At 33.0% G+C, this 26,557-nt stretch overlaps 1 protein-coding gene across 3 annotated transcripts in view; it reads right to left on the bottom strand.

Moving 5' to 3' along the window:
* The window catches only part of LOC128987626 (thrombospondin type-1 domain-containing protein 7A-like), a 268,164-nt gene that overhangs the window by 54,081 nt on the left and 187,526 nt on the right, over positions 1–26,557 (bottom strand). For all 3 annotated transcript variants that reach the window (XM_054408575.1, XM_054408577.1, XM_054408576.1), the window contains 3 exons: positions 20,412–20,539; positions 12,512–12,709; positions 8,107–8,363 (listed from right to left, as the gene is read on the bottom strand). In XM_054408575.1, coding sequence (XP_054264550.1) covers positions 8,107–8,363; positions 12,512–12,709; positions 20,412–20,539 — 583 coding nt within the window. The remainder of the gene's footprint in view (positions 1–8,106; positions 8,364–12,511; positions 12,710–20,411; positions 20,540–26,557) is intronic.

Genomic DNA, 26,557 nt, shown 5'->3' with positions numbered 1-26,557 from the left:
AGTAAAAATTACAATCAGAATTTAGTTTTGAAAACCGTTCATAAATAAAACGATGAAACGTCAATTGCAGCACGTCATTCGCGAAAATGATTACTTATTTTCAGATAAAAAGAGTGAGGTGCACAAAAACTATTCTCGCCATCTTTTGTAAGCGATGAAAGGTCGTTTGAAATATCGATGGAGGCTTATTGATGGCATTGAAGGCGTGCCTTTTGTGTGAGGAAGGCTGGATCTTTGCGCTAGTAGCTGTTGAGCTTTGTTGCCTCCCTATCAGAAAGAACCTGGCCGATACGGACACTGCTGTGTGAAACGAGTAGAGGGAGTTTTTGAAATTATAGGGTTTAAGTCTATTTTTATTCAATGTGCACTAATTTCTCAATGGATAAGACACATGAAGTCTGGAAGATATTAGTCGAAAGTGCACTTTTTGTTGACCACAGTTTTGACAAGATGTTAAATATATTCAGAAGATGTTAAATAAGCTATGGATTTAAGTTACATTGGCCATCACTAGAATCAATTTTAAGGAAAATAAATCACATATTGTGTATTTCGGTCTAGGAAATATTTTTGGCCGTTGGAAATTTTAAGTCTAACCAATTAACATATTTTATATACATATAAAAAACCCCTTATTGAGCCACCATTGGTATCGCAGAAACCATTAAATAAAAAAAATTGGAACAATTATTTTATTTAAAAATGTAGCCGGTATTTTTCAATATGTCGGTTAACTTAAAATTCATACTAAAACTGTATTTCATATTTTACTAAAACTTTTTCGAAACTTACTTTATGCTACAGTACCTTTAGTATGTCACCTACGTCATGGTAATTCATCCGTATTACTTCTGCTGAGACACTTTATCACGCACTTATCTATAGTTTTTTTTTTTTTTTCAGTACTCCGTATATGATACTTAACCTTTGTTACTTCGTATATTGAAATTAATATTAAGGTACTCAATCTATAGTAATTCATGGTAGTTTAAAAATACATAACTACACCTATGTTTCTTCTATGGTAATACGAAATGTTCATCATACTGAGGATTAGAAGTACATTGTGTACAGAAGGGTTATACAGTACAACACTATGTGTTAAGCCAGTCAGGTAACACACCATTAGTTAGTGTTAGGTGATGAATGGTGAGACAACGGCTTGCACATTACTGCGAGATAGTAATGGTAATGGTAATGGCATTAGTAATGTAGTCAATGGACCACCGTCATGTTGACCTTGATTAGCGGTGTTTGGCTTGTATTACTTCCAGAATTAGATTATCCTTGTTAGGGAATAGGTAATGTTTCCATTTCCTCCTATTAGCTCACAATAACCCTAGAAATAGTAATGTGTAGAGGATTTTCAGTACTAAAAACATTTTTACTAAATACATTTTTTATTTCCTTATGAGCAAACTCATATGTTATAGTAAATTAATTGAAATTATCCTTATATCCTAAAAGTTTTGTACTTAAAAATATCTAATTAACAATTTTAAGCAGAATTTCTAAAACTAAAATCGTAGCTTAGTGGAGTGCTGTAGATTATTTAATAATAAATGTTAAGAAAAATGATGGAGTTTACAAGTGTTATGTAACTGGGGAAATTTATGTTGATGGCGTATTTAATTTAATACTTCTGTTGCCTTCTACGCTATAAGAAAATGATTTGCCAGATACACAAGAAAAATAGCGAAACAACTTTTTAAAGTACCCATTCACACAGGAAAAGTCTACGAAAAAGCATTTATGGTAAAGCATTTATGTCACGTTTTGGCATTGGCTTGAAGGAAAAATATCTTATGGCATGTTTTCCTTTAAGTTACTATTCAATTTGGCTGTTAAAATAGTTGTAAAGTTTTTATAGGCTAATAATGAAGATTTTGTTGCTATGCACAGTACACAAGCATAATGTACAAAGTGTAATTATAATTTACTTTCTTCATAGTTAAAGTGGATATAATTTACATAATTAAAGAAAAAGGTAATTTAAAACTCAACAAATATTTATGTACATTTTTATATTTCACTAAAGGTTTTGGAGAAAGATGATTTTTTCCAACAAAGATTCCAAAAATAAACAGAAACAACCAGCAAAACTCTTTAGTTAGATAACTCAATTAGGTGTTTAGAAAACTGATGCAATTTGTGGAAGACGCTGGCATCGTTAGACCTAATGAAAGTTTGGTAATTGGCTTTATGAGGGCGTTTTATCATACAAACGCCTCAACAACTATTGTAACTTCAACTTCAAAATACTTTTTTTTAGATTTTATATTGATAGCTGTGATACTGTAGTATGATTGGTCGGAATTGCTCATCACTTTTACATTCATAGAGAACAACGGAGTATGTTTATACTTAACAATACATGAAAAAGGTTGTTTAAATATTATCAGTTAAATGTAATGGCTCTCAGTAATTTATAAACCGGTGATATGGGGTTTTTTTTGTCTAACTTCACATCCTAGGACACAAGGTTCTAACTATTCTCTACAGTAGTCCTAGAGGTTTGCGGCATTATCACATGGATTGAATTTAATGCTGATAGGTGGGATTTGAACTCTGGATCTCAAGCTACGAAGCCCCGTGCTCTACCTCTAGAGTTCGCTTCCCGACTCGAGAGTATGATAGTACATGATTATTAAGCTTATGATTACGTTTGTTTCGTATACACAATATTTTATAATCTTACCAAGCTTGAAGTGTATTGTAAACTATACACATGTATCTTTTAAATATTGAAGTATAACGCACAAAACGAGAGAAAAGAACTTTAATAGTACCATATACTCTTTGAGATGCTCAAATGACTTATTTTTTAATACCATTGGAAAAATCAAGATTTTTGCAAATATGCATAAAATATACAAAATTTGTAACATGGATAGTTTTTTCCTAATCTATCAGTTAAAAACTGAAATACTCGCATGTAACATGGTTAATTATTTAAATAATTAAAAATAGTATTTAGCTATTGGTTATAATTACTCGATATAAAAATATTCACTCTAACCTTATTCATAAAAACTGTACTAAAAGTGGAGCTACAAGGGCATAAAGAAAGGCCAACAATAAAGGGACAATTAACAAAGTAATTGAAGCAACTAAATTGGAGTTTATTAAGGTTTAATTTCTAATTCTTCTTTTAATTTTCTAAAGGCAGGTTTTTATCCCAGAATACAATAAACAGATTTTCAAGGGAGAATGACCACTGAACAGATGATATTCATTTCCTAGTCGAAAACGGCTCTTTAACTTAACTTATACTTTTATTGTTCTATTTGATGGTTTGTATCAAATGAATGTTGGGTAAAACCGGTAACAAATATCAATTTGTAGAGCTCTTTACAAACACAAAAAAAACAGTAGACCTATTTTATTATTTTTAATTTGGACTACTTAAAGATATCTGCTTTCATACTTTTAAAATTCACTTTGAAAGTAGTAAATAGTTAATTTGACCCCCATGGGACTCGTTTTTTTTTGTTTTTTTTTCTTATTTAAAAAAGAGGTTGGCGGCCTCTTTTAACCTGGCATTTGCCCGTCCACATAGACTAAGCGCCCGTGCGTGGATCGTTTACAGCAAAGCAAGGAGTGAGCCGGTACAGTACAAAGGTGAACTGTACTGATAAAATGGGGTGTAGGCCTTCTGGACATACGATAATCCTATTAGCGACGCTCGGCTGACCTGTCAGCGCTACCCGTCCCTGCGTTGGGGTTGAAGATGAATAAGCGTAGGACAGTGGAGGGGGTGAGACGCCAATGTAGGGGAAGTCAGTGCGAGGTGTAGAGAGTGAAAGTGATGTAGGGTGAAGAGAAGGAAAGAGGTAAAAATTCAGCCATAAGGATCGAACTGATCAACAACTCACCCCATTGCATTGTGATCCAATGGTGTTTATAGTTTTTTATGTCTTTGTGGTGATATTTATTTACCGTATTGTGAGTTAACAGTATATTGTGCAAATAGCCTAAATGTATCAATAGTGTTTTTAGACCTCTCTGTACTTACATTCTGTGCTTTAAGTAAACTGTTGATTGTTTATGAACAAATTATGGTCAAATTTGAAAAAGAAGTATTTAATTCATACTAAACTATTAGTATTTCACCTAAATAAAACACTTTATTACCTTCCCTGTAGCAGCAAACCTAAGTACTCGTAAACTAATGTTATTTAAATAGGGAATAAATATGAGACATCCTTAAGTAGATATTGTAGTGAAAATTCGATCTTGCAAATCTAAATTAGTTTACAGGTTTGCTGCGGCGGGGCTATTTATAAATTAGTTGCTGTTAATGGAAAAATCGCTTTTCTTAATAAAAAGATGGTAGATTGTGGCCTTTAACTTTAATGGACAAGTTATATAATGTAACGTTCAAATCAAATATAAATGTCGAGATAGGAAAAAAACAAACAGTATTATACCTAAACAGAATAACCGTATTTATTTGTTCAACAAAAATAATAATAGATATATTTACAGCTGGAGGATACAATATCTGCCTAACATTATTTTGTAAATAAAGTAAATACTTACAATATATACAAATCGAGTAGAAAAATGCACGTATAAAATAATATACATAATTGTAGCATACACTTATATTTTTGCCGTTTAAACCGTCTTTTATTACTCAGATGGTGTAAACAATTTTATTAACTAGGTGTGCAATGCAGTTGTATGCTTGCAATATTGAGCGGAGCTAGCATATTAATCCAATACTTTTCTAAAGTCAATTTTACATCTGTTCCTCGCAAATGAGATTAAATACTTGCAGATCGAATGTCAATGGTATATTTGGTTCACTTAAATGGAATGTCTATTTGCAGTATTCTAAGTCAATTATAAGTCTGGTTCACGCAAATGAATTGTCTAATTGCAGAAACCAAAGCATATGCTTCATCTGGTTCTCATAAATGTCTAATTACAGTATCCAATGTCAATGATACATTTGGTTCGAAAAAATAAAATGCCTATTTGCATTATCCAAAGTCAATGGTACGCCATTGACGGTTTACATAAATGGAATGTCTATTTGCAGTATTCCAAGTTAATTATACGAATTGTTTACTTGGAGTATCCAAAGCAGTGGTTCATATTTGATTCACATAAATGGAGTGTCTATGTAGTATCCAAAGTCAATGGTACGCCTGGTTCACGTCAATGGAATGTCTACTTGCAGTATCCAAACTCAATTGTACGTAGGCCTAGATTTGGTTCACATAAATGGAATAGCTATTTGGATTATTTAAAGTCAATGGTGCATCAGCCTTATTCCGCCGACCATAATTATTGGCATTTCATTTTGTAGTAAATTATAATCAATGATATTAATCCGATTGTTCTTCCCTTTTTCTTTGTACGGTATTTGGTATTTGTAATATGCTATTTAGATGATTCGTTGACTAACATATGAATCTATTGTATTGGTTTGTTGGTCACATAGTTGCAGACAAGTACTTATACCACACGCACGATTACAGCTTTCTAGACACGCCACAAAAATGCCATATCTCGGTCATTTTAAATTGGATTTTCTATGTCGATGTGTCATTACGTTTGTGTCAGAATTTACAGTAAAAAGCATTATTGTATTTATTTTAAGATTTTCTGGTTTAATGTTACAACTGTTAACAAATTTTTAAAGGCTGCCGTATTAAATTTTATATTTGTAAATTGTAATATATCCTTGCAAAAACTAATCGTACTAGCATTAACATTTATTTACAATTTAAAATTTTAAGTAACATGGATATAAAAATACCCCCGCCGCAGCAAACCTGCCGTCTAAGCGAATTTCCATTTGGCTGAATTGATTTTCAATCGATCTATTTAAATAACATTAGGTTTAACGAGTACCTAGGTTTGCTGCTACAAGGAAACTAATAAAGTTTGTGTTTTAAGTAAAATAATTATTGCTTAGTAGAAAATGAATATATTTGCCAAGTTTGAACAAAAGATATCCATAAACAAGCAAACTACAACATTTTACAATATTCTCCATAAGAATAACATGGGAATTTTAAATTTACAATTTTTTTAGTTTTCTCCGTAACCAACAACCGTACAAAAACACTTTGATATACTGAATTGTTTGTTTTTTTAAGCTCATTAAGAAGGTTTAGAGAAAAATTGGAAAACTTTGTGTTTTGAGGGTCAAAAGTGAGAAAACCCAATTTTTACCCCATAAAACCCCCCATAAAACCCTGTTCCCATGATCCGATCATGCTGGATCACGAACTCATTCAAGTTTATCCCGCCTTACACCTTCAAACCAAATTTCATCAAAATCGGATAAAAAATACTCAAGTTATCGTGTTCACGGACACATATATATATAAATCTATATATATATATATATATATATATTATATATATATATATACATATATAAAAATTTGAACGAATGGTGTTTTTGGCCTCTGGGGACATCAAAATGAAAAAGTAAATCGGTCCCGGGCCTAAGTCTTACCATGAGACCTACGGTAATAGCTACTCCCCTATAGGGAAATTCGCTAAAAACAAAATGGTGGCTCTGTGTGTAACCATTGATTTACAGGTGCTTTAAATGTGATACTGTATTTATAAATTCGTTATTAACACAGACATTATATTCTAAAAGGTTGGTAGAGAGTTACTTAACACCCTATAGTTTAACAGAATTGACATAACTAAGTCACTACTAGATCATAAATGACCAGAAATAGATTTTCATCAACATCAGTTGATGAAATCTTTTCTGGTTAGTGACTGGTTAGATGACGTATTTTCTCGTCACACAATTGGTATTCGGAATGTGACGTTTGCAGTAAAGATTTGAATAGAACTTGTTCAATACCGTACAAAACTATGATTTTCTTATTTTGTATAAACAAATCTTTCAACAAGTCTTAATTTACGACTCAAATAAATAAACTATGACATAAATATTACATATATATACTGGAATATCTAAGAAATAGCAAATGAAACCCTTGTACGCTAATCACTCATATTTCCTTTACCTTTCCTATTACTAAACACTGATTCCCTTCATCTCATTATTTGTTAACGGAAGTCCATTCAAATACTTTAAGTCGAATTGTTGTAATGTCAACCCTTCTGGGAACGTCAGCCGTCCGGTGTCGCTGGGGGCAACAAACTCGATCTTCTGTCTCGCTCAACCCCCACTCTAGCGCTTGCTACCCCTCAACTACCAGGAAAGGCCATAAATCAGGCGATTAGCTTCAACAATACCCGGGTAGGATTATGTCACGAGTTCCGTCTCCCGATAAAATGTTATCGGCAGTGACCAGGATCCGAACCCACGACACTACTGCCTTGGGCTCGAAGTCCGCGACGCTACCGACTGAGCCACCGACTCACTTAAAGTTGTCATTTGTCTTTGGACTATCACTTACTAATGCTTTTTAAGATAAATGTAATAAAGCAATAAAAGTAAAAGTCTAAGATACAGACGAACGAGTCCGAGTTTGGTCAGCTTCCTTTCAAAACCCCAAAAAACATACCGCAAACATAAACAAATCCAATCTGATTACTTGAAATTTTATAAACGACAAAAATCAACCTTACATAGCTGAAACTAACTCGATCCAACCTAATGTAACATTTCTTCCATTCTTCCTTGTTTGCTCCTACACTGATCAAACCTAAATATAAATTAAGCACTGATGTTTTCAATGGAGTCAAGATGTTGTCCAATACCTGTTCAACTCTTTAACCTCATTTTGGAATGTTGTCCACTACTTGATCGGGAAACAACAAGGGCAGGTAATGGTTGTACAGTTCGTTTCGAGAATAGAAAACATTTGTCAGCTACGTGTCGAACAAGTATAGACAACACTGTCTCAGTCTCAGCCTAGCCACTGAGGATGCCACTTCATAGTGAGGGCGAAACGTCTGGCAGTGAAATACTACTGACGACGCGGTTGACGCCGAAAACCATCACCATGGATTTCAATGCTACCGGTCGCGAAGGTCTACGCATGAAGGATAGACAAAAGTTGTAAAATTCGCAACCACCAACCTGAGAGATATTCTGAAATCAAATTACTCTTGTATCTTAAATCTATCTTTATTCCAACTCAAGATAAGTCTAACCTGAGGGGAACTGTAGTCCCGTTGACATTCAGACATGTGAACTCTCTCCTCTGGGTGCCGACCTGGGGCCAGTGCTTGTAGTAGTTGTCAGCTCTGTCGCTGTTCTCGCCATCCCACACCTCGTGGGGCGAAGGCCTACACTCTCCCCATCGCTCCACCCTGAGTCGCACACCCTCCGTGTGAGGAGCGCACCCGGGCTCCACCCCGCTGCCGTCGATGGAGTTGTCTTCCGCCTCGCAGGATCTCCATTCGCTCAGCTGAAGAACAATAAACGGGATTGTAAATGAATGAAACTGTTAAAACTGAATTTGGTAAATTGGTTGTAAAATCTTTGCAAGTAACAGTGGCTGGGTGGAGTAGTCATAATGCTAACAATCAACCAAAAATGTATATACCAAATAATCCCCATGTATTTCTTATGAAGAAAAAAAAACATATTGTAGCTCTTTTGTTTATGGACATTGATCAAATTTGGCAAATTTCTTTATTCATCCTATGCAATTAATATTTCGTAAAAAATACGTGTTCCCTTCCCCGTAGTAGCAAACCTAAGTATTCGTAAATCTAATGTAATTTAATTGGGGAATAAATGTGTCTTGTTTATGGAAATGTTTTGGTTGAATCCAATCGGACAAATTAAAATTAATTTAGTTTGTAGGTTTGCTACAGCACGGGTATTAAGTTTGTGTATAGTTTATTGCACCTCTTTTAAAAGTTTTATAAACGAAGTCCTTATTATTTTAGCAATGAAATTAGGTTTTAGTATGTTTTACAACACACAAGGGAAAACACAAACACAGAGAATTAAAATCCCTTTTGAACATCCTAAATCTTAAATAAAAAAAAACTGCTGATGCACAATAACTACACCTTGACAATTTATGGAAGACATATTTCTACCCCTAGAACAATAAAGCCTAAAATTGTTTTCGATAAACCATAACTCTCAAAAAGGTCCTTTATATTTTAAAGCCAACATTTGTAATGAACCAAAGTATTGATGCTGAATATTAATTCTATGATCATATTTTTATTCCCTGAACAGTATACGAAGAAGTGACTTTTGCTGATGGTTCTGAGAAAAGAAGACCTTATAAGGACAACTCGTTACGCTCGATTTAATCCAAATAGAAATCAGAATCTCTCTCAGAATATCTAACATCGTAGTCTGCTTGAAAAAGGTACCTATTGATTTACCAAGGAAAAATTTTAGTTTTAAAAACGTGATATACCTTGTGACATGTATCATAAATAAGTTACTGCTATAAAAGGACATCCTTATTTTGGTTCTATAGATTAGATATTCATTATTAGTTTCCAAATCATAAAACTTTAAGAATTTTGAACCCGAATCTATATGAACGAGACTTTTTTCGATAGCATAGGTAATTGTTATATAAAATTTAAGTTAGGAAAGTATAGCTTTTGATTAGTAGCCTACTATTTATATTGAAACCTATTAGTTATGAGTTAAAAGGCTTGATTAATTGTAGATATTACCGTTAAGTTAATCTACCTTAAAATTAACCGTAAACTTGTGTATAGCTCCTTTCTTTTTTACAATTAATTTATCAAAGGTATCCGTGTTGAGAATATATATTGTTAACATATTGAATACGAAATAAAATGTAACAAATTATGCAGGAAAAATTGACGATTTGACTAAATCAAAGTCTATGTAAAAATGCCTCTGTCCTTTTTTCACAGTTTGTGAAAAGCTATTCAATGAAATTTCAATGAATATGTTTAATTAATGTTCAAAGTTAATTAAAAATGTGTTTCAAGTAATTTATTGTTCAATAATAATTATTCTGTTGCAGGATAAAATAAATTTATTTTGAATTTATTGTTTATTTAAGCTTTAAAAAAATTAATATAAAATTTAGGCAATTAAAAACTATTCTTATGTTTAAAATACTGTACATTTTCAGTAGCTTTAAGTATTTATTTATATAAAATCGTTAGTAGTAAGAAGTTGTTTTGCCAATAGTAATTATATTTTGATGACATTTGTTGACGATTCTCATATTGCTCATCTTTAACATTTGTAAAAAAATATATTTAACAAACTATATTTTAGTTAATCTATAAATAAACAGTTGCTTCAGTAGCTTTAAATAACAAATTTCGTACTCCACTTATAATAAAAAAGCATACATTGAAAACTTACAGACTTACAGTCCACACTTAAAGCATATTTATATATTTTTCTAGGGCAATATGCTTTCTGAAGCCAACATTCTCATAACGGAAGTGTTATAAAATGCAGGTGCTCTACTCTTATGAATGCACCATGTCGTTAACATGGTGAATGTAGGTTGTGTTTTAATGAGTTCACTTGTTCGTTGTCATACAGTTGTTTGTCAAGTGTTTTCATAAAGTTGGTACCTACATTTAAACTGAAACTAGGTCACTATAGTGATAATAGTTTTTGAGTAGGAAACATCCTTAAAGTTAAAATTTCAACCCTCTGAAGAGGTTAGTGATATCATTTATCATTACGTTTGCCAGACGATATGGGATATTGGGAATAACATATGTGAACTTAAAAATGCAAGTCAGAAGTGATTCGATACAATTTCAGAATGAAATGTACTTTTAAATTATATTTTATTGGCTGAACCAAGAGACGAACCCGCTGCCTTTGGATTGTGGTTTGTCGCGATATCAATAATTGAGCAATCGAGTCAGCTAAATACGTTAAAAATCTTTTTGTTGTCTTGATGAAGTGATTGTGACTGAGTCAAAACACTGAGCTAGAATTACAACTGAATTTAGCACTGGCACGGCAACTCTGCTAGAAAATCAAGATGTTGGTACCAAATACGGGCGTCAACTAGCTCATTGGTTCATGGCTTTATATTACGATTCCACACTCCTCTAATCCAGACTAAGTGAATTTCAATTCGTCTGATTGGATTTTTACCAAAATAATTCCATAAACAATACATACTTATTCCCCACTTAAATAACAATAGATTTAACGAGTTCCTAGGTTTGCTGCTACGGAGAGGGTAAAAAGTGTTTTTTACTAAATGTTAATAGTAGATTAAATAAATAGATTAATCAAATTTGATGAACATAAATCCATACCCAAGCAAACCAATGTACAAAAGTTTTCTTTTTTACCATGAAAATAAAAAATGTATTTTGATTTTTCTCCGTTACCTGTTATTGTACAACAATGTTATATTATACACAATGGTTTGGTTTTTTTAGTTCTACACAATGGTTGTATTCAAAAGTTGGCATTCCGATATTTTAATGGTAAAAATTTTAAATCAATTTTAGAGAATTGCAATACTCCATATACAAACAAACAACCATCCCCCGTTTCTATACCCCGTTTCCATAACCCGATCTTGCTGGTTTACAAACTCTTTCAATTTTATCCCACCCTACACAGGCAAGCCATATTTTTCAATACATCTATATGATATAAAAATTTGAACGAAGAGTTTTTTCGCCTCTGGGGACATCAAAATTAAAAAAGAAAATCGGTCCAAGGCTCAGGCCTTACCGTGGTAATAGCTACTTTTCTATAGATAAATTCAATAAAAGTATTGAAAGTGTTCATTATTAAGCATTGACACCGAAGTACACGTCCCATCTGTATGGACCAGCAGTAAATGGTATTTATTTTAACAAAACATGGTTGAATAGACCGAGTGAGTTAGTGAGTTGGTATCAAAATTCGATTATCTCTTTCAGTTTTTGTTACTATAATTTTTGATATGGCATAAAGGCATTAGCCCCCTTTCAGTTTGCCATGATGAAAACTGCATGTTTGACAGATATTGATAATTTATATTATCTCACTTTATTGGTGGCAAAGTTCAACTGTGTTGACTTTTGTTCTAAAACTGGTTGAAGCGTTAGCATAGAAAACAATAGATATAAGGTTAGGTTAGATTAGGCTAGGTTAGGTAAGGTTAGTTTAGGTTAGGTTAGTTTAGATTAGGTTAGGGTGGATTAGTTTAGTTTAGTTTAGGTTGGATTAGGTTAGGTTAGGTAATGTTAGTTTAGATTAGGTTGGGTTGAATTAGTTTAGTTTAGTTTAGGTTAGGTTAGGTGACGTTAGATAAGGTTAGGTTAGATAGGTTAGGTTAGTTTATATTAGGTTAGGTTGGATTAGGTTCGGTTCGGTTAGGTTAGTTTGGATTAAGTTAGATTGGTTAGGTTAGTTACGTTTAGGTTAGGTTAGTTTCGATTAGGTTAGGTAAGAGTAGATTAGGTTAGGTTGGGTAACGTTAGATTAGGCTTGGTTAGGTTAGTTTGGGTTAGGATAGGTAATGTTAGACTAGTTTAGGTTAGGTCAGGTCAGGTTAAGTAACGTTAGATTAACCTGGGTTAGGTTAGGTTATGTTAGGTTAGGTTACTCTACTAATCACGGTATTTATTTTACCTGAGGGCAGGACTGTCCACCGTAGTGCGGCGCTACCAGCACACTCCTGGTCCGGTGCTGAGTACCGTCACAACAGGAGGTCCAGGATGACCACTCCGTCAGCACACAGTCCTGCTGAGTGGGCAGGGTACAGTCCCTCTGAGTCTCCGGCTTGGTGGACACTAACAGACAGTTCTCTTCGTCTATCTGCAGAGAGTTCTACAACAAACAAGGGGTTTACTGGGATTGGTACAGAAAGACAAGACATAGGCTACAGGATTAGGCAAAAGTCTAGACACACCCAGTTAACTTTTCAACCGTCACTCATAATACAGCCCATCACATGCTATTGGCACTCCAGTCAAAGTAGGGGGGTGAGCTGCAGTAGGAAAATCAAAATTGGCATATGTTTACAACATAAAAAATGGCCCAAACCGGAGGTCGATATCACACTCCTAACCAAAATGGTAGCCATTTTAAAACTTGAGATGGGCAAGCAAGAATCTGGACATCCCCATTTAACTTTTTAACGCGTAGAGGTAGGAAAACAAAATCGGCACATGTTTAAAACATAAAAAACTGCAATTTTTCATCAAAATCACAACTTTGGCCTGTCCCCCAAAATGGGGTATTTTGGGGGCAGCCCAGATTTTCATAGGTAAGCCCCTATCAAGTGACCTCTCATTTTAAAGTGTTTAATAAGAGAAATCAAATGGCAAAAAGTGGAGGTTAATATCACACCCTTGTTAATCGATTTCACATTTGCCTGAAATATCAGCCTATTTGGTTCAACTGGTTTCACATTTTTTAGGTACACGAGTAGACAAAAACCAGCTTTACTTTACAAGATGATTTGACACTTTTTAAAACAGGGTTTTTTATTATGTCCTTCAAGTAAAATTCAAATTTAGCCTAACTTCATAATTGGATCTGACAAAAAAAGTATCCATAGAGAGGTTTATAATATTAGCTTTAAAGTACTTAAGTAAAGTCTTAGTTCAAGTTTGAGATTGGAAGTATAGCTAGCTATAATATCCAGGGATTTTTCATCATCATACATATGACGATACCTATATTTTGAATTATGATAATGACTCATAAAGTTGAATGGATAAAGAATGTAATAGTTTTTAAATATCTGAAGTATTGCTTTCAAATTAGTCTCGTAGTAACTTTAATATTAAATTTCTAAGACACATGTAATGTATGATTTTACATTGCTACGACCTGAATATTCTAGGATGTCTTTTAATTTTCTAGAATTACAAACGCGTAGAATTGATTTATATTCTACTTTAATCTACATTGAGACACTTGACAGTATCGAAAATCCCATCAAAACTGAAGTGTTAAGTTGTTATTGCTAAGAAAAACACAAACATTATTGCTGACGAAAACCACGAATAAAAATTTATTTTCAGCGGTTATGCTGTAAAAGAGAGAAACTATTTGCCTGTACATTAGAGAGAAAAATAAAAACCAACCTTTTCACCGAAAGCCAAATTAGTTTAATGAAATGAAGCACACATTTCATAATTTTATATTGCGCAAGAACATAACAAAGTGTGGAAACAAAATTTGTTTCCAGTGGTTTCAATATGAAAAGCATATGACTGAACTTTCCTGAAGAAAATAAAATTGAACCTTTTAGCCGAAAGCCAAATCAATTACGCTTTTGGCGTTTCATGCTTCATTGGCTCAGAGGGAATTTAATAACTTCTTTAATCAGCGACGTCGCAGCCCGAAGGAAACTGTTAGAATCGCTCTCACCAGGCCATTACGCTTTTCTTCGACGTTTCTTAGAAAGCTTACAACTTTTAATAAACTTGTCCTGCATGGTTGCTCGGTGACACTTAGTACTTAAAATATTGTTTAATCATAATACGTTTGGTGAATAAAACATTTTTCAAATTCAAAATAAAATGCAGTGGTGATAATACTGTTAGTGTTTTGGTTTGATGAGTTGTAAAATATGTGAAAAAACACAATAGGTTGGTGATGAAGTCTGAAATAACTTATTTACCAATTCATTCGATTTAAATATCCCTTAAAATTGTACTAAAACACGAAAACCGTAGGTCTATGACCAATATCGATTAACATTTTTGTTTTACAAGTTAATAATTGCTTGAGTCTTGTGTCTCAAAGCTGAGGTACGAATTAGGCTTAACGGTACAAATAAAGATTAGTAAATTAATAACAAAAAATGAATTAAAAATATAATTATGTTAAATACACATTTGGTACAACCACTAAGGAAAATTAACATTTGCAATTTAAATGACACGGTAAATCGGTGTATTTATTGAAATAAATATCTTTATTTAAATTGAAAACCGATTATTTAGAAAAAATCACCAACCACATTACAAGTACACATTACATTACAAGTATCCGTAATACGGATACTTTGTAACTGTAAACTGTGAATGATACGGATTCCGTATCATTTACAGTAATTAGTTCATTGTAGGAGGTTTACAATACATTTACAAAAATAATCAACAGTACAAAATAATGTTATTGGGGCAAATAATGTTATTTGGGAAATCACAAGCTTAAATATATATCTACACAAATATATATACATTTAATGTTAAACACACAAGTATTTTAAAGGTTTTACTTATCTTCCATGTTATCTAAGAAACTAAACACAATTTCTCAAATATTCTATTACTGTACTGCTAAAAAAACTAAAAAAAAACTAAACAAAACAAAGTAATTCGTTAGCGAAATAACGAAGTCGTGCGAAGAAATGATTGCAGAGAATAACCAAACCGAGGGTAATAAAGTTCTTTGTGAAAGAAATGGTGTGGAATGGCGATACGCGCCTACCCACCCTGCCAAATACCCCCCACAGTTAACACCCCAACCCCTAGTGCTCATAATACAACCCATCACATGCTATTGGCACTCCACTCAAAGTAGGGGGGTGAGCTGATTTAGTGATCTGGTGAGTTCAGATCCCGGGTTCAATTCCCGCCAATCATCAAAAGATTTTATCTATGTGATAATGCTGCAACTCTCTAGGACTAGCCAGAAGTAATAGGACAGAAGTAGTAGGACTAGCTCTTACACATTGAAGTAATGTGTAAAACAGTTCCAGGCTAGACACCTGCTGCTCAGACTACAACCCATCATATATTATTGACACTCCAGTCAAAGTTGGAAATTCAAGCTTGGTGCTGCAGGTTCAAATCCTGCCATTCGCTATTGTTTTTAGCTATGTAAATGTACAGATACATGGTGGACCGGCACGTACCCGAACTTGTAAGCCAGTCCATATAAAAAAATATAGCGGAAAGAAGAACTATCTCTGTTATACTTTAGTTATTGATTATGTTAGTCATTGATCGACAAGCTATTTAGCTCATGATATTGGGATTATTAGTTTATCTCCTTTTGTCTGATTTAGATAAATTTACGAGTAATTTGTAAGTGTTTGAATCGTATGGTTTATTTATCGTTATTTACAGTACTATTCCTACGAATAAATAATAATAATTTACAAGATATTGATTGTTTAGGGCCCTAATACCAATGAGTACGGTGCACAGTCGACAATGTATCCTAAAGTAAAAGACAAGACAGAACATTTAGTAGACATGGACGCAATCAAGGCACACACCTTTAATCTTTTTCAAGCATTTAAGTAAGCTTTTCAATCATCGTAATTTTGAAATGTTTGAAAATAAATTATAGCAATTCTACAGTTGTTATTTTTATTTTTTCAAAGTAAGACTGGACTAGATAAAGTGACTTATCCTAAAATCCACAGTTGTGAAGGGAAGACACCACAAAGAACAGTTTAACAATAGTAAAGAACACACTCATTGTTGGCAATCTCCTCTGTCTACAAATAAGCTTATCCGGGCTTGTAGTCTCCTTAATACAACTTGGGTGAAAAGGTTTACAAAATGTACAAATATTTTAGGGAAAACTGACTAATTAGTGGCTTCCATAGCATGACACGTTTAGAAAAAAATATTACACACGGTTAATTGTTAGAAGTAATAAATGTTACGGAGAATGCAGGGAAGTACATTTTCAAATTTATTTTCTAATAATTATGATCGTGTTTGGAACTAGACTGTAGGAAATAAATATCTAGTACAATTGATTTTGAAACCTCTAGATTTTGGGACCCCTAGAATCAGTTTTCCTTTACCAAGGAAAATACCTACTAGAGCCTCGATCTATTGGAAAAGAACAGTTCAATCAAACTTATAAAAATTTTTAAAAGATGGTTCATCAAATGAATCGGTTTCTGTTTCTTAAGTGGATTCTTACAAAAATATCAAAACCTGTTACAATTGAGCTTGGGTTGAGTTATGGTCCACCCTACTTCTGCCGTTTCGTATAAACACAAGGGTTTGGGGTCCCCGGGTTTCCAAAGGTTACACTTAACGTAGAATCAAAGTTAGGATGGCATTTTGAAGACTATTAAGTTAAATATCGTACCATAAAGCATAAAATATTCTTTTGAATGAAGACGAAAAACGGCAATTTTAAACTGCTTTAACTTATTAAAGAATCGTATCTGAAAAATTCTAAAATCAAGGTAGTATGGATGGTTCTTTGTTATTTAAAACCCCGTTTACTGTTTTTTACTAGCATGTATTGGTAATTTACAAAGGCCAGGGCCTTTGAACCTCTGCAAGCGCTTTCGCGGTGCTGTTCAATGGCGCAACATAGCCACTGAAGCCGTAGCTGAGATTTTCGAGCTGATGTAGAGCGCACACTAGCTAGTATGACACAGGCTTTATTCAATATGCTCAGTATTTTTTACAGAAAATTTAAGAGTAAAAAATTGTCAATAAAAACACAATTTTCAAGATAATTTCTTAGACCACAATCAAATGTTGACCTACTTTTTTTTAGACAACTGGAAAAGAGAGATGTCACCCATTTTTTGATTACGTCATAAAATATTCCCACAAGTCCTCCAAAATAAAAGTACCGGTAAATAATATATTAAAAACAAAAGATCGATGGCCGAATCTAGTTTTTATTACGAAAAGATTAACAAAACCTGTTCTATACTTTGCATTATGGTAATTAGTAATATTCAGTTAGATCTACAAACTTTATGCACAGGTTACTTCACAACGAGGGAACTTTACGAGGTAAGTCCTACAAGGTGGAACTTGCCCTCCATATTGCACCGGGTTTTTATCTGTCTCCGGACGTAAGTTGGGCCAAGTTTAGTGTAATGTAGGTTTTTGTTACTCCCTTAAAACCAACTTCTTATTGTACCCCGCAACTTGGCCAGCTGAATGTTGTCGCTGGAGCAACACCGTTTATACGACTCGTTTGAGTAAATTCTTTCGTTTTATTTCAAAACGTTTTAATTTGCGTCTGGTAATTTTGAGAAAAGTGTCACATAGTTGTCATATGGAACGTTTTAGTAAATCTATTCATGAGATCTGTATTCGTTGTATATAGGCAATTTTATGTTTTGGAGAATCCGATGTAGATTTTCAAATACTGGGATGATGACATAATCAAATTTCTGAATGTGAATTGATTTGATTAGGAGATCACAGTTCAAGTTTTAGTTTGTGGCATGCATTTTGTGAAGCACCTGGAAAAGACAACGCTTAGGCGTTAATGAATTAATTTAATTTAGTTTGTATTATTTTATGTTAATATTGTGTGTTCACAACACACAACTACACCGAACTTTAATTCATATTGCACCTGTTAGTGTAAGAATTAAAAATAAAAAAAATAAAATGAAAAGCAAAATCTCCTCTTGAGGCGATAAAGACTATCATTTGCGTAGTTTTTGTGAATATTTTTCTACTGAACTTAGAACTAGCTTCTGGTATTCATGGTACTTCTTTTTGGTGTACATGGATTTCATGGATTACGGTGATTCATACAATACTTAAATATCAAGTTGGATTTTCCTAATTGGTTGAAATATATTTCTTCCAAGTACCTATTTTGTAATTTTATTCATTTCAAAGAAATTTTTAACTTAACATTTTTAAAAACTGTCCCAGAAATAAGAAATCTTGTTAAACCAATAACTCAACGAGACAATCAGTTGGGACCCCACAAGGTGTTTCCCTACATAAAAGTACTTTGGAAGTACAACACTAAACCGGAATGGAGAGGACTGTTAGATCGAAAACAATGAGGTAAGTTTGGGGCTGATATTGCGCTTGTGGCAGCTTAAAGTTGCAGGGTAGCGGTAGACTATTGTATGGTTATATTGTGGTCTTCTTATCTGCTTACTTTCATTGTCTTTTGGTAAGAGGCGTTTGTTAAGGTGTTTTGGGAAGATTCTATTTCACTAGCAGATGGAAAATAAGGGGAGTATGGATTGTATGCATGGATTTTGTTAAAATTTCTTATCTTTCCTATGCTCAAACAAGCTCTTTATTAGTGTTGTAGGACTTTTTCTAATAAAACACTACTATTAGTTTTGAATAACGTTTTGTACAGAATCATCGAAGAATGTTACTTTCGATCTTTGTAGATGGAGAAATGAGGTGGATTAATAAGGAAAAAGGCGAATTTTACTTCTTATAGTGTTACAAATATATCATTCATAATATGTAAATATATATGTAAGTGTAGTAGGCAATACATGTAACCAACCATTAACATGGTTGAATATAGAATGTTTTATGGGAAAATAAGCCGAGGAAGGATAAATTGTAATAAATGGTTCAGAATTAACCATCTCTATGAGGGTTTAAAATTTGTTTGTGCCTCATTGAGATATTCTTCCTTGTTCAAAAAGTAATTTTGTTCAGATAATAAACCCCCTAAGGAATACAAATCTTGTCGAATCGTAGGAAAATAGATAAGTCTATTATATGTAGTGAAATGACGTAATGTTCGCTATCGTGATTGGATGATTCGAATTATCTTATAGAAATTTGAATGACATGTAACTTGTCTGATGGCTGATTTGTCTTAAGGAATATAAACACATTAAGAAAGTTACAGATTCATTTATATAGAGAGAAAAAGTTGTAAATAAGACTAAAAAAAAGTACATCGTTATGTAGATACTTAACATTTTGGAAGTCATTCTCAAGAATAACATAGCAAAATCTATTTGTGACTGTAGAAAGAATCGTGGGAACTTTGAAGCTTTGTTATTTCACAAACTCACTTATCGATTCCGACTACAGTAGACAATAGTTGCTGAAACCCATTGAATCTAAGTCGAGTGAGAACCAACATGCCATTGGTCAACGGGCTATCAATGAATGCTTATATCTAAAAAAAGATCAGCATTTGACAACAAAAAGGCAACTTTTTTGCTGTTTATTCACAAAAAGTTAAAATGGCCAAAAGCGTAAAAAACTGTTTGCCTTCAAATCTGAAGGTCGCTGGTTATATTTTAAACAAAATCGATTCCGGACCCAGATGCAATTTTTTTCATAGGGCTATCAACCAATTTGTTTGTCCTAGAACGCTAGGCACGAGTCTGGGATTGTTTTTCACATTACTTCAGGCTAGACCTAGGGGTTGCGGCATTATCACTTGGATAAAATCCATTGGTGACTTGGCGGGGATCAAACCCAGGACCTCAGGGACTGAAGTCCCGCGCTCTAACCACTACGCCACTCGCTCCCCACCCAGATGCATTTTTTTCATAGGGCTATCAACCAATAACATCCCACAAAAGATCAACAATAAGATCCACTACCAATAAAAATGATATCCACTAACAACGCTTTTTTCTTACCAAAGACATTGAATCAATTATCAATCGCATCAATTATATTAGTAGCTTGGTGGTTGTAGTGCTCGTTTTCAAATGAGAATCGTTGATTTGATTTTAGGCAACATCGATTCTGAACTTAGTTGAACTAACAATTGGCTTTAGGTAGTGTAAATACCAGGGCTTGGCTATCATTGGGTTCAAATAATCAAAATAAAAGCTAAAGCTTACCTGGAACCCCTCATGTGAAGTTAATACGCAGGTAACGTTACGCTCCATGGAGCCAGCTCCCATCTTGGAGAGCTCCGAGTCTCCAGGGAGGCAAGGCCCCCAGTCCGCCACCCTCCACTCCAGGTGATCTGAGGAATAAGAGAGACTTTGTACAAATTGTTCAACAAACATTGATTATTAGAGAGTTTTACGGTCCTCTTCATTTTAATGAATCCAATTTTTCGGGAAATATAATCGGATATGGTATTTCTTTGACAATAATGTTAAAAGTATGTTTTTCAAATATATCTATAACTAGACATTGTGTGTGTGCGTGTGTGTGTGTGTGTGTGTGTGTGTGTGTGTGATCGATATGATCAGAAATTAACTCACAACTAACACACAGAGATACTCACTATTAACCTATAACTAGGTACTTTTAAAGTACCAACTAAGTAATGTTTGTTGTAAGTTTATTAATGGTAAGTTTTTGTTGATTCAAGAATAATTGTTGACATTTTCTATAACTGAAAATAAAAACAGAAACCACCTGATGGTTTCAGGAAGATGTTGAGATCTTAAGTTCTAAAAATAATTAGTTATGGAGCAGAGTAGAGATAGTATCCCTTCCTTATAATTACGGAAAGTAAATAAAGATACGTCTTATAACACTTAAAACATATATTTACTTTTATACTGTTACTTACAAGACAGTAAATATACAAAATATGGTAAGTGGTGATCGGTTTCGATAGGACACTTCAATCATCATCAGACCCAATAGGCGAATCTGTGGGTTTGATGATGATTGGAGTGTCCAATCGAAATCGATCACCACTTACCATCTTTTGTATATTTACCGCCTTGTGAGTAACAGTATAAGAGTAAATATATGTTTGAAGTGTTATAAGACGTATCTTTATTTACTTTCCGTAAATTTAATAACACGTACAATGCTGATCAAGAAGTTATTCCTTATAATTATGGAAAATATCTTCAATTAAGCTTGAAAATTAGTATAATATGCAAAACTGTTGTCTTATTGTTAGCTATCTTCTTTAAAAAAATTTTATTTTCATGATTTAAATAATCTGGCTTATGACAGCGAATTTGCTAACTAAACCCTTAGCAGATATATTAGGTCACTGTTTGAGATGATAATTCACTAAAAACACATTGTTGAGAATTTAGAAACTGTTGACACTACGTTTTCTTGGGATAAAACTGTTTAAGGTTGTCCTAAATAACAATAAGAAAATAAATCGAAAAAAGTGTAATTGTTTAATTAATTCCTCAAACAATATGTCCTAATTGGTTTACATCAGGCTACTAACAAGCCGGTGCTTTAGGCACTTTCAATAAGTCTTAAGACGTTCTCCAGTTTACCTCCAGATCCTAAAGAAATTTCTTCATCCAATTTTCCGCTTCCTTTACTTTCTTCACTAAACAATTCCATTATGAAATATTTTCAGAGAACCTGTCTTCATATTGCGCGATTCTACAAATAAGCATTATTTTTTCCACTATAAGAGCGTTTAAACATTTATTCAGTAAAATATCTACTTTCAAAAATCGTCATGACTCATTTGTTGAATATTTATAAAAAAAAGTATATACCTACAACTGTATTAAACTGGCTAAAAAATTGTAAAAGAAGAAACTTTAAATAATTATAAATATTTAAAATCCACCTTATTGGTCTCCAAGATTTTGAAATGTTTAAGGGCATTATTAAGAAAAGTAGTTAAATAATAACGCCACACACAATATCACAAAATGTATCACTAAGACCCAAAAATTAGTTTTCGCAGGGTCAAGACCATATTTCAAGCAAAGTGCTAAACATATCTTTACATTCAACCAGAAAAAAGTACATTAAACAATTTTCAACATGCTTGTCCAATAAATGAAGCACAATTTAATCATTTTGATCCTTCAGGTTTTGGTTTTAATTGTTAACGAAAACAAAGCAGATATAAGAATCAGAAATAAATAATTAGCTCAATAAATTTACAGATGATTCGCGGAACCAAGAGTTCGCGGAAAAACAGTTCCTTAATTCATGTGTGATATGTACTCTAAACACGTATACATTTAAAATTCCAACAACAGTTTTCCTCGTATAAATATTTACAACCATTTCGTTCTAACTTCTCAAATCAAAACCAATTTCTTTGTTGTAAATAGACTGAATTGACTTGTTAAAACATTTTACAATAAGTTTTTCTCAAATAATTGGTGACATTTGTATGTAACGATTTATTTTGATTTTGAATAACATCGATACGACAAGAAAGTTTAAATCGATCAAGCCGAGACTGTTTTAATATTGTGACGTTGCCTTCCAAACAGTCAACAGTTTCTTGTTATTTGCTCAAGACCCGTCTTAAACACGTCAATCTCAACTTGGGGCAATTTCAACTTTTTAATTGGACGTTAAATAATGTTTTCAAGTTAAATTTAGTTTGCAACTTTCATCGGTTATTTGAAAGTTTCTTTTTTTGTTGTGGACTTCAACCTATTATTTAAAGTAACTTGAATTGATTGTCGCAATTTGTTTACCATTTAGTGAGATTGACGCAAAATTTGATAGCTATGATTTTTATCTTGATAAAAAACAGAAATAATGTACAGTAGATTTATTTAATTTCCATTTGAGTCTTCAAGAATATAAAGCCAATTTATATTTTGAATCAATGTACCAAGTACAAATTGTTTAAAAGCTCTAAGAATTGTTAATAAAAACGTTTTGTGACCATACAACTTTAATTTATGACGTATTTTTTAACTTTAATCTACGCTGGGTACAAAACTAAACATTTTACTGTACAAAAATAAATACTTGTATAGTTCCTTTTGGAAAAGAACCTAATGATTCTTTAAAAATTTCATTCAGAGTCAGAACCTCTAAATCAATGTATGATGAATTTAGTCCGTGAAAATAAAAAAAACATAGCCTAACTAAATAAAAACGGCGAATATGCTCAAAAAGTGAACTGAAAAATAATTGTTATATTATGATGTTACGTATCCAACGTATACAAAGATGTTAAATTTATAAATTACAAACGTAATAACTAGAAAAATAAAGAATAAGTAAAAACGAGTTGTATAAAAACACAACCATTGTTATATTGACATCAAAATAAAATTTGACACAATTAGGCTAATCACTGTTTTTAGATATGGGTAGAAAAAAGTGCAGATACCTTCTGCAAAATACAAAAACAATTCATTTCGGAACTTCAAACTGTGTGGTTAAACTACTAAATTTAGACTTAATTGAGTTGTAGTAAGAAATTAATATTTAAACCTTAATAAAGGCCATACTAAAATGCAAACTTTTGAGGAAAATCCCTTTACAATTAGAGGAAAAACTTTAATAAACCAACAAACTTGAATGGTAAAACAAAACACGATCCACAGTAAAATAAACAAGAATTTAATACAAATATTCTGCAGAAATGCAAGTGACCTTTTCAACCAAGTGCAGGGAAATAGTCAAGACGTCTGATGTGTAAGTAAATATGTAACGAAGGCTTTTTGCTTGGATGTCATACACTCGGACTTTACTTAGTCCCCAACGTATCTTCATTTTACAAACTATGAGCCGACACACTATTTCTACAAGGTGTAAAAGTTAAAAGTAAAGGGTACTTTTTACTTTCTCTACTTTACTCTACTTTATTTTATTTCAGACATTCGGCTAGGTAAGCAAGGCATTGTAATCATATAAAACGTGTTACCTATAACTCTTACAGGTACTTTTCGCCCCTGTGATGTCATTGTTCATTTTGGCCAAGTTAGGTAAGGCTATATACAGTTGTTAAAATCATACAAAATATACAGGTCAAACTGTGTATAGAAAATACAATGTAAAAGTTAAATAGGTTAGGTTTGTATATGGAGATCACACACGCTACTGTTAAGTGTAAAACTTAAGTAAATTTTTGTTGAGGATTTTTTTATTTATTTAAATCTCACAGTTTTTATTGTGTAGCCTACGTTCGGTATAGTACGGTTATAAATAACATAGAATAAGTCAGAATATATAAATGCATATTTTTCAAGGTTATGTGATAAATAAATAAAGGTAATAGATTCAAATTGCAACTGCTATTGCCATTTCTCCAATCTCCAGTGGTTGAAAAAGTGGTCAGTGACCACGAAAATTTCTACTTTTACTTTTGTGAGGTTTTATGTGTCTCTATGGACTTATTTAAAGGTAAGCCTGCTTTCCTGTCAATTTCCTAAATTTTTCAAGATTTGCTATGTTAGCGTTACAACTAATTAACCAAAATTACGCAATAATATTTAAAGTGGCGAGATAATTGAAAAGTACCAATTATTACCAGATTTTATTGTAATATTATAGTATTGTATCTATAATTCACAATTTTTTTTCTGATACATTAAAGGCATGTACCTTTATTCAATTTATAAAGTAAAATCTATTATTTTCATATTAAAAAGTAAAAATCAAAAGGACTTTTTTATATCATCTGCGTTTTCGTTATGTTCGAAGTACTCGCTGATTTTAATTGATTCAAACGATAAAGTTGTGAAGCCTTCTATCGTTTTTTCCGGGATGATGTAATAAATGTATTATGTAGTTTTAACGGTATGTAAATTGAAGTGCAAAAGGTCATTACAAATATATAGACATCTCAACTAATTTCGCTAATATTAGGCTTACTTATTGATACCATCGATGTATAATAATGTAGAGTTATTATACATCGATGATTGATACTACTTGCTAAATAAAATTGAGCGTTAAAAGTAAGTGTTTCTATTTTGTGAATTCAAGTAAACAGGAAAAGATTAAGTAAAAAGTAGTTGTATTAATTTAAGAAACTTCATTAAATTGTTTGATGACACAACTTTGAAAGCAAGTAGACAAAAAGACATATTCTAGTATCGATCTTTAACAAAGACTGTCAGAGCTTGAGGGTTCCGAGTGACCTTTGAACTTTCAAACATCTGTTGTCTTCGTCTCTTATGTCGAGTCCATATTGTATTTTGTAGGATTGTTGTGCCCTTAAATATATTAAATTAAAACCCAATTTGTTAGAGCCACTTCTTTCATTGTATTTAATAACAAAATCCAAAACTTAAAGTAAACATGAAACAATAATATATCAAACCAGATGACAAGCAAATAAACAAACTATTAATGTAGACCTCAGGACATCTCCCTCTTAAAGTTCTTCTATGAACCTCTTGGCAGGTTTAACAATTCTGGTAGGTCTGTGTATGGTTGAAGAATGATTATGTAGGTTGGATCTTGGTGTATGTGTCTGTCTTGGAGGAAGTGTCTGTGTATGGGGGTTTTCTTTATCAGGATTTTCTCTTTCTCCAGAGGAGAACATAGGGAATAAGAATTTTGAATTCCTGATATATCTTCCTCCCTTTTTTGTTTCAACGTTATATTTCCTGTTCTCTAACTTCTCCTTGATTACCCCTTCTTCTCTTCGGTCCGATACCCAAACTTTAGCGTTTTCTGGGTAATCCTTGACCTGGGTCACTCTATGTCTTTTATTGAACTGTTGTTCCTGTTTCCTCTTTTCTTCCAATTGTCTAAGTCTATATCTATTGTGATTTGGAGTGGCTGGAAGTAGAGTTGCTTTATTCACTGGTAGATTTGTTCTTAAAAACCGTCCCATTAATAGTTGTGATGGGCTATAACCACATTCCTTTGGCGTCGTATTGTATGCCAATAAGCCCAGATGTCTATCCTTACACTTCTTTAATATGTTTTTGAAGATTTTCACACCACTTTCAGCTTGACCATTGCACTGATGATGGTATGGTGAACTAGTTTCCCCTGTGAAGTCGTATTCTGATTTGAATAGTTCCCATTCTTCTGATAGAAATTGCACACCTGAGTCTGATCTAATTGACTCGGGGATGCCATGCTTTTCAAACGATGTCTTCATTGATTTAATCAATATTGCCGTTGAACAGTTAGATACCTTATATACATCGATGTATTTGGAATAATAATCCATGAGAATTATGTATTTATCATTGTTGAATTCACAAAAATCTACTCCGATTTTCTGCCAGGGTCTTTCAGGAACCTCTGTAGGAATCATAGGATGGCGAGGAGGCACTCTGTCAGCAATGCATTGCGGGCAATAGGTTACTTTTTGTTCGATGTGATG

This window comes from Macrosteles quadrilineatus, unplaced genomic scaffold, assembly GCF_028750875.1.
Source record: "Macrosteles quadrilineatus isolate MER2022 unplaced genomic scaffold, UCM_ALF_1.0 Scaffold_2__2_contigs__length_208266976, whole genome shotgun sequence".
NCBI classification, from domain to species: Eukaryota; Metazoa; Arthropoda; class Insecta; order Hemiptera; family Cicadellidae; genus Macrosteles; species Macrosteles quadrilineatus.
The sequence above is the reverse complement of the archived record's forward strand: the minus strand, read 5'-3'. Positions and strand labels throughout refer to the sequence as shown.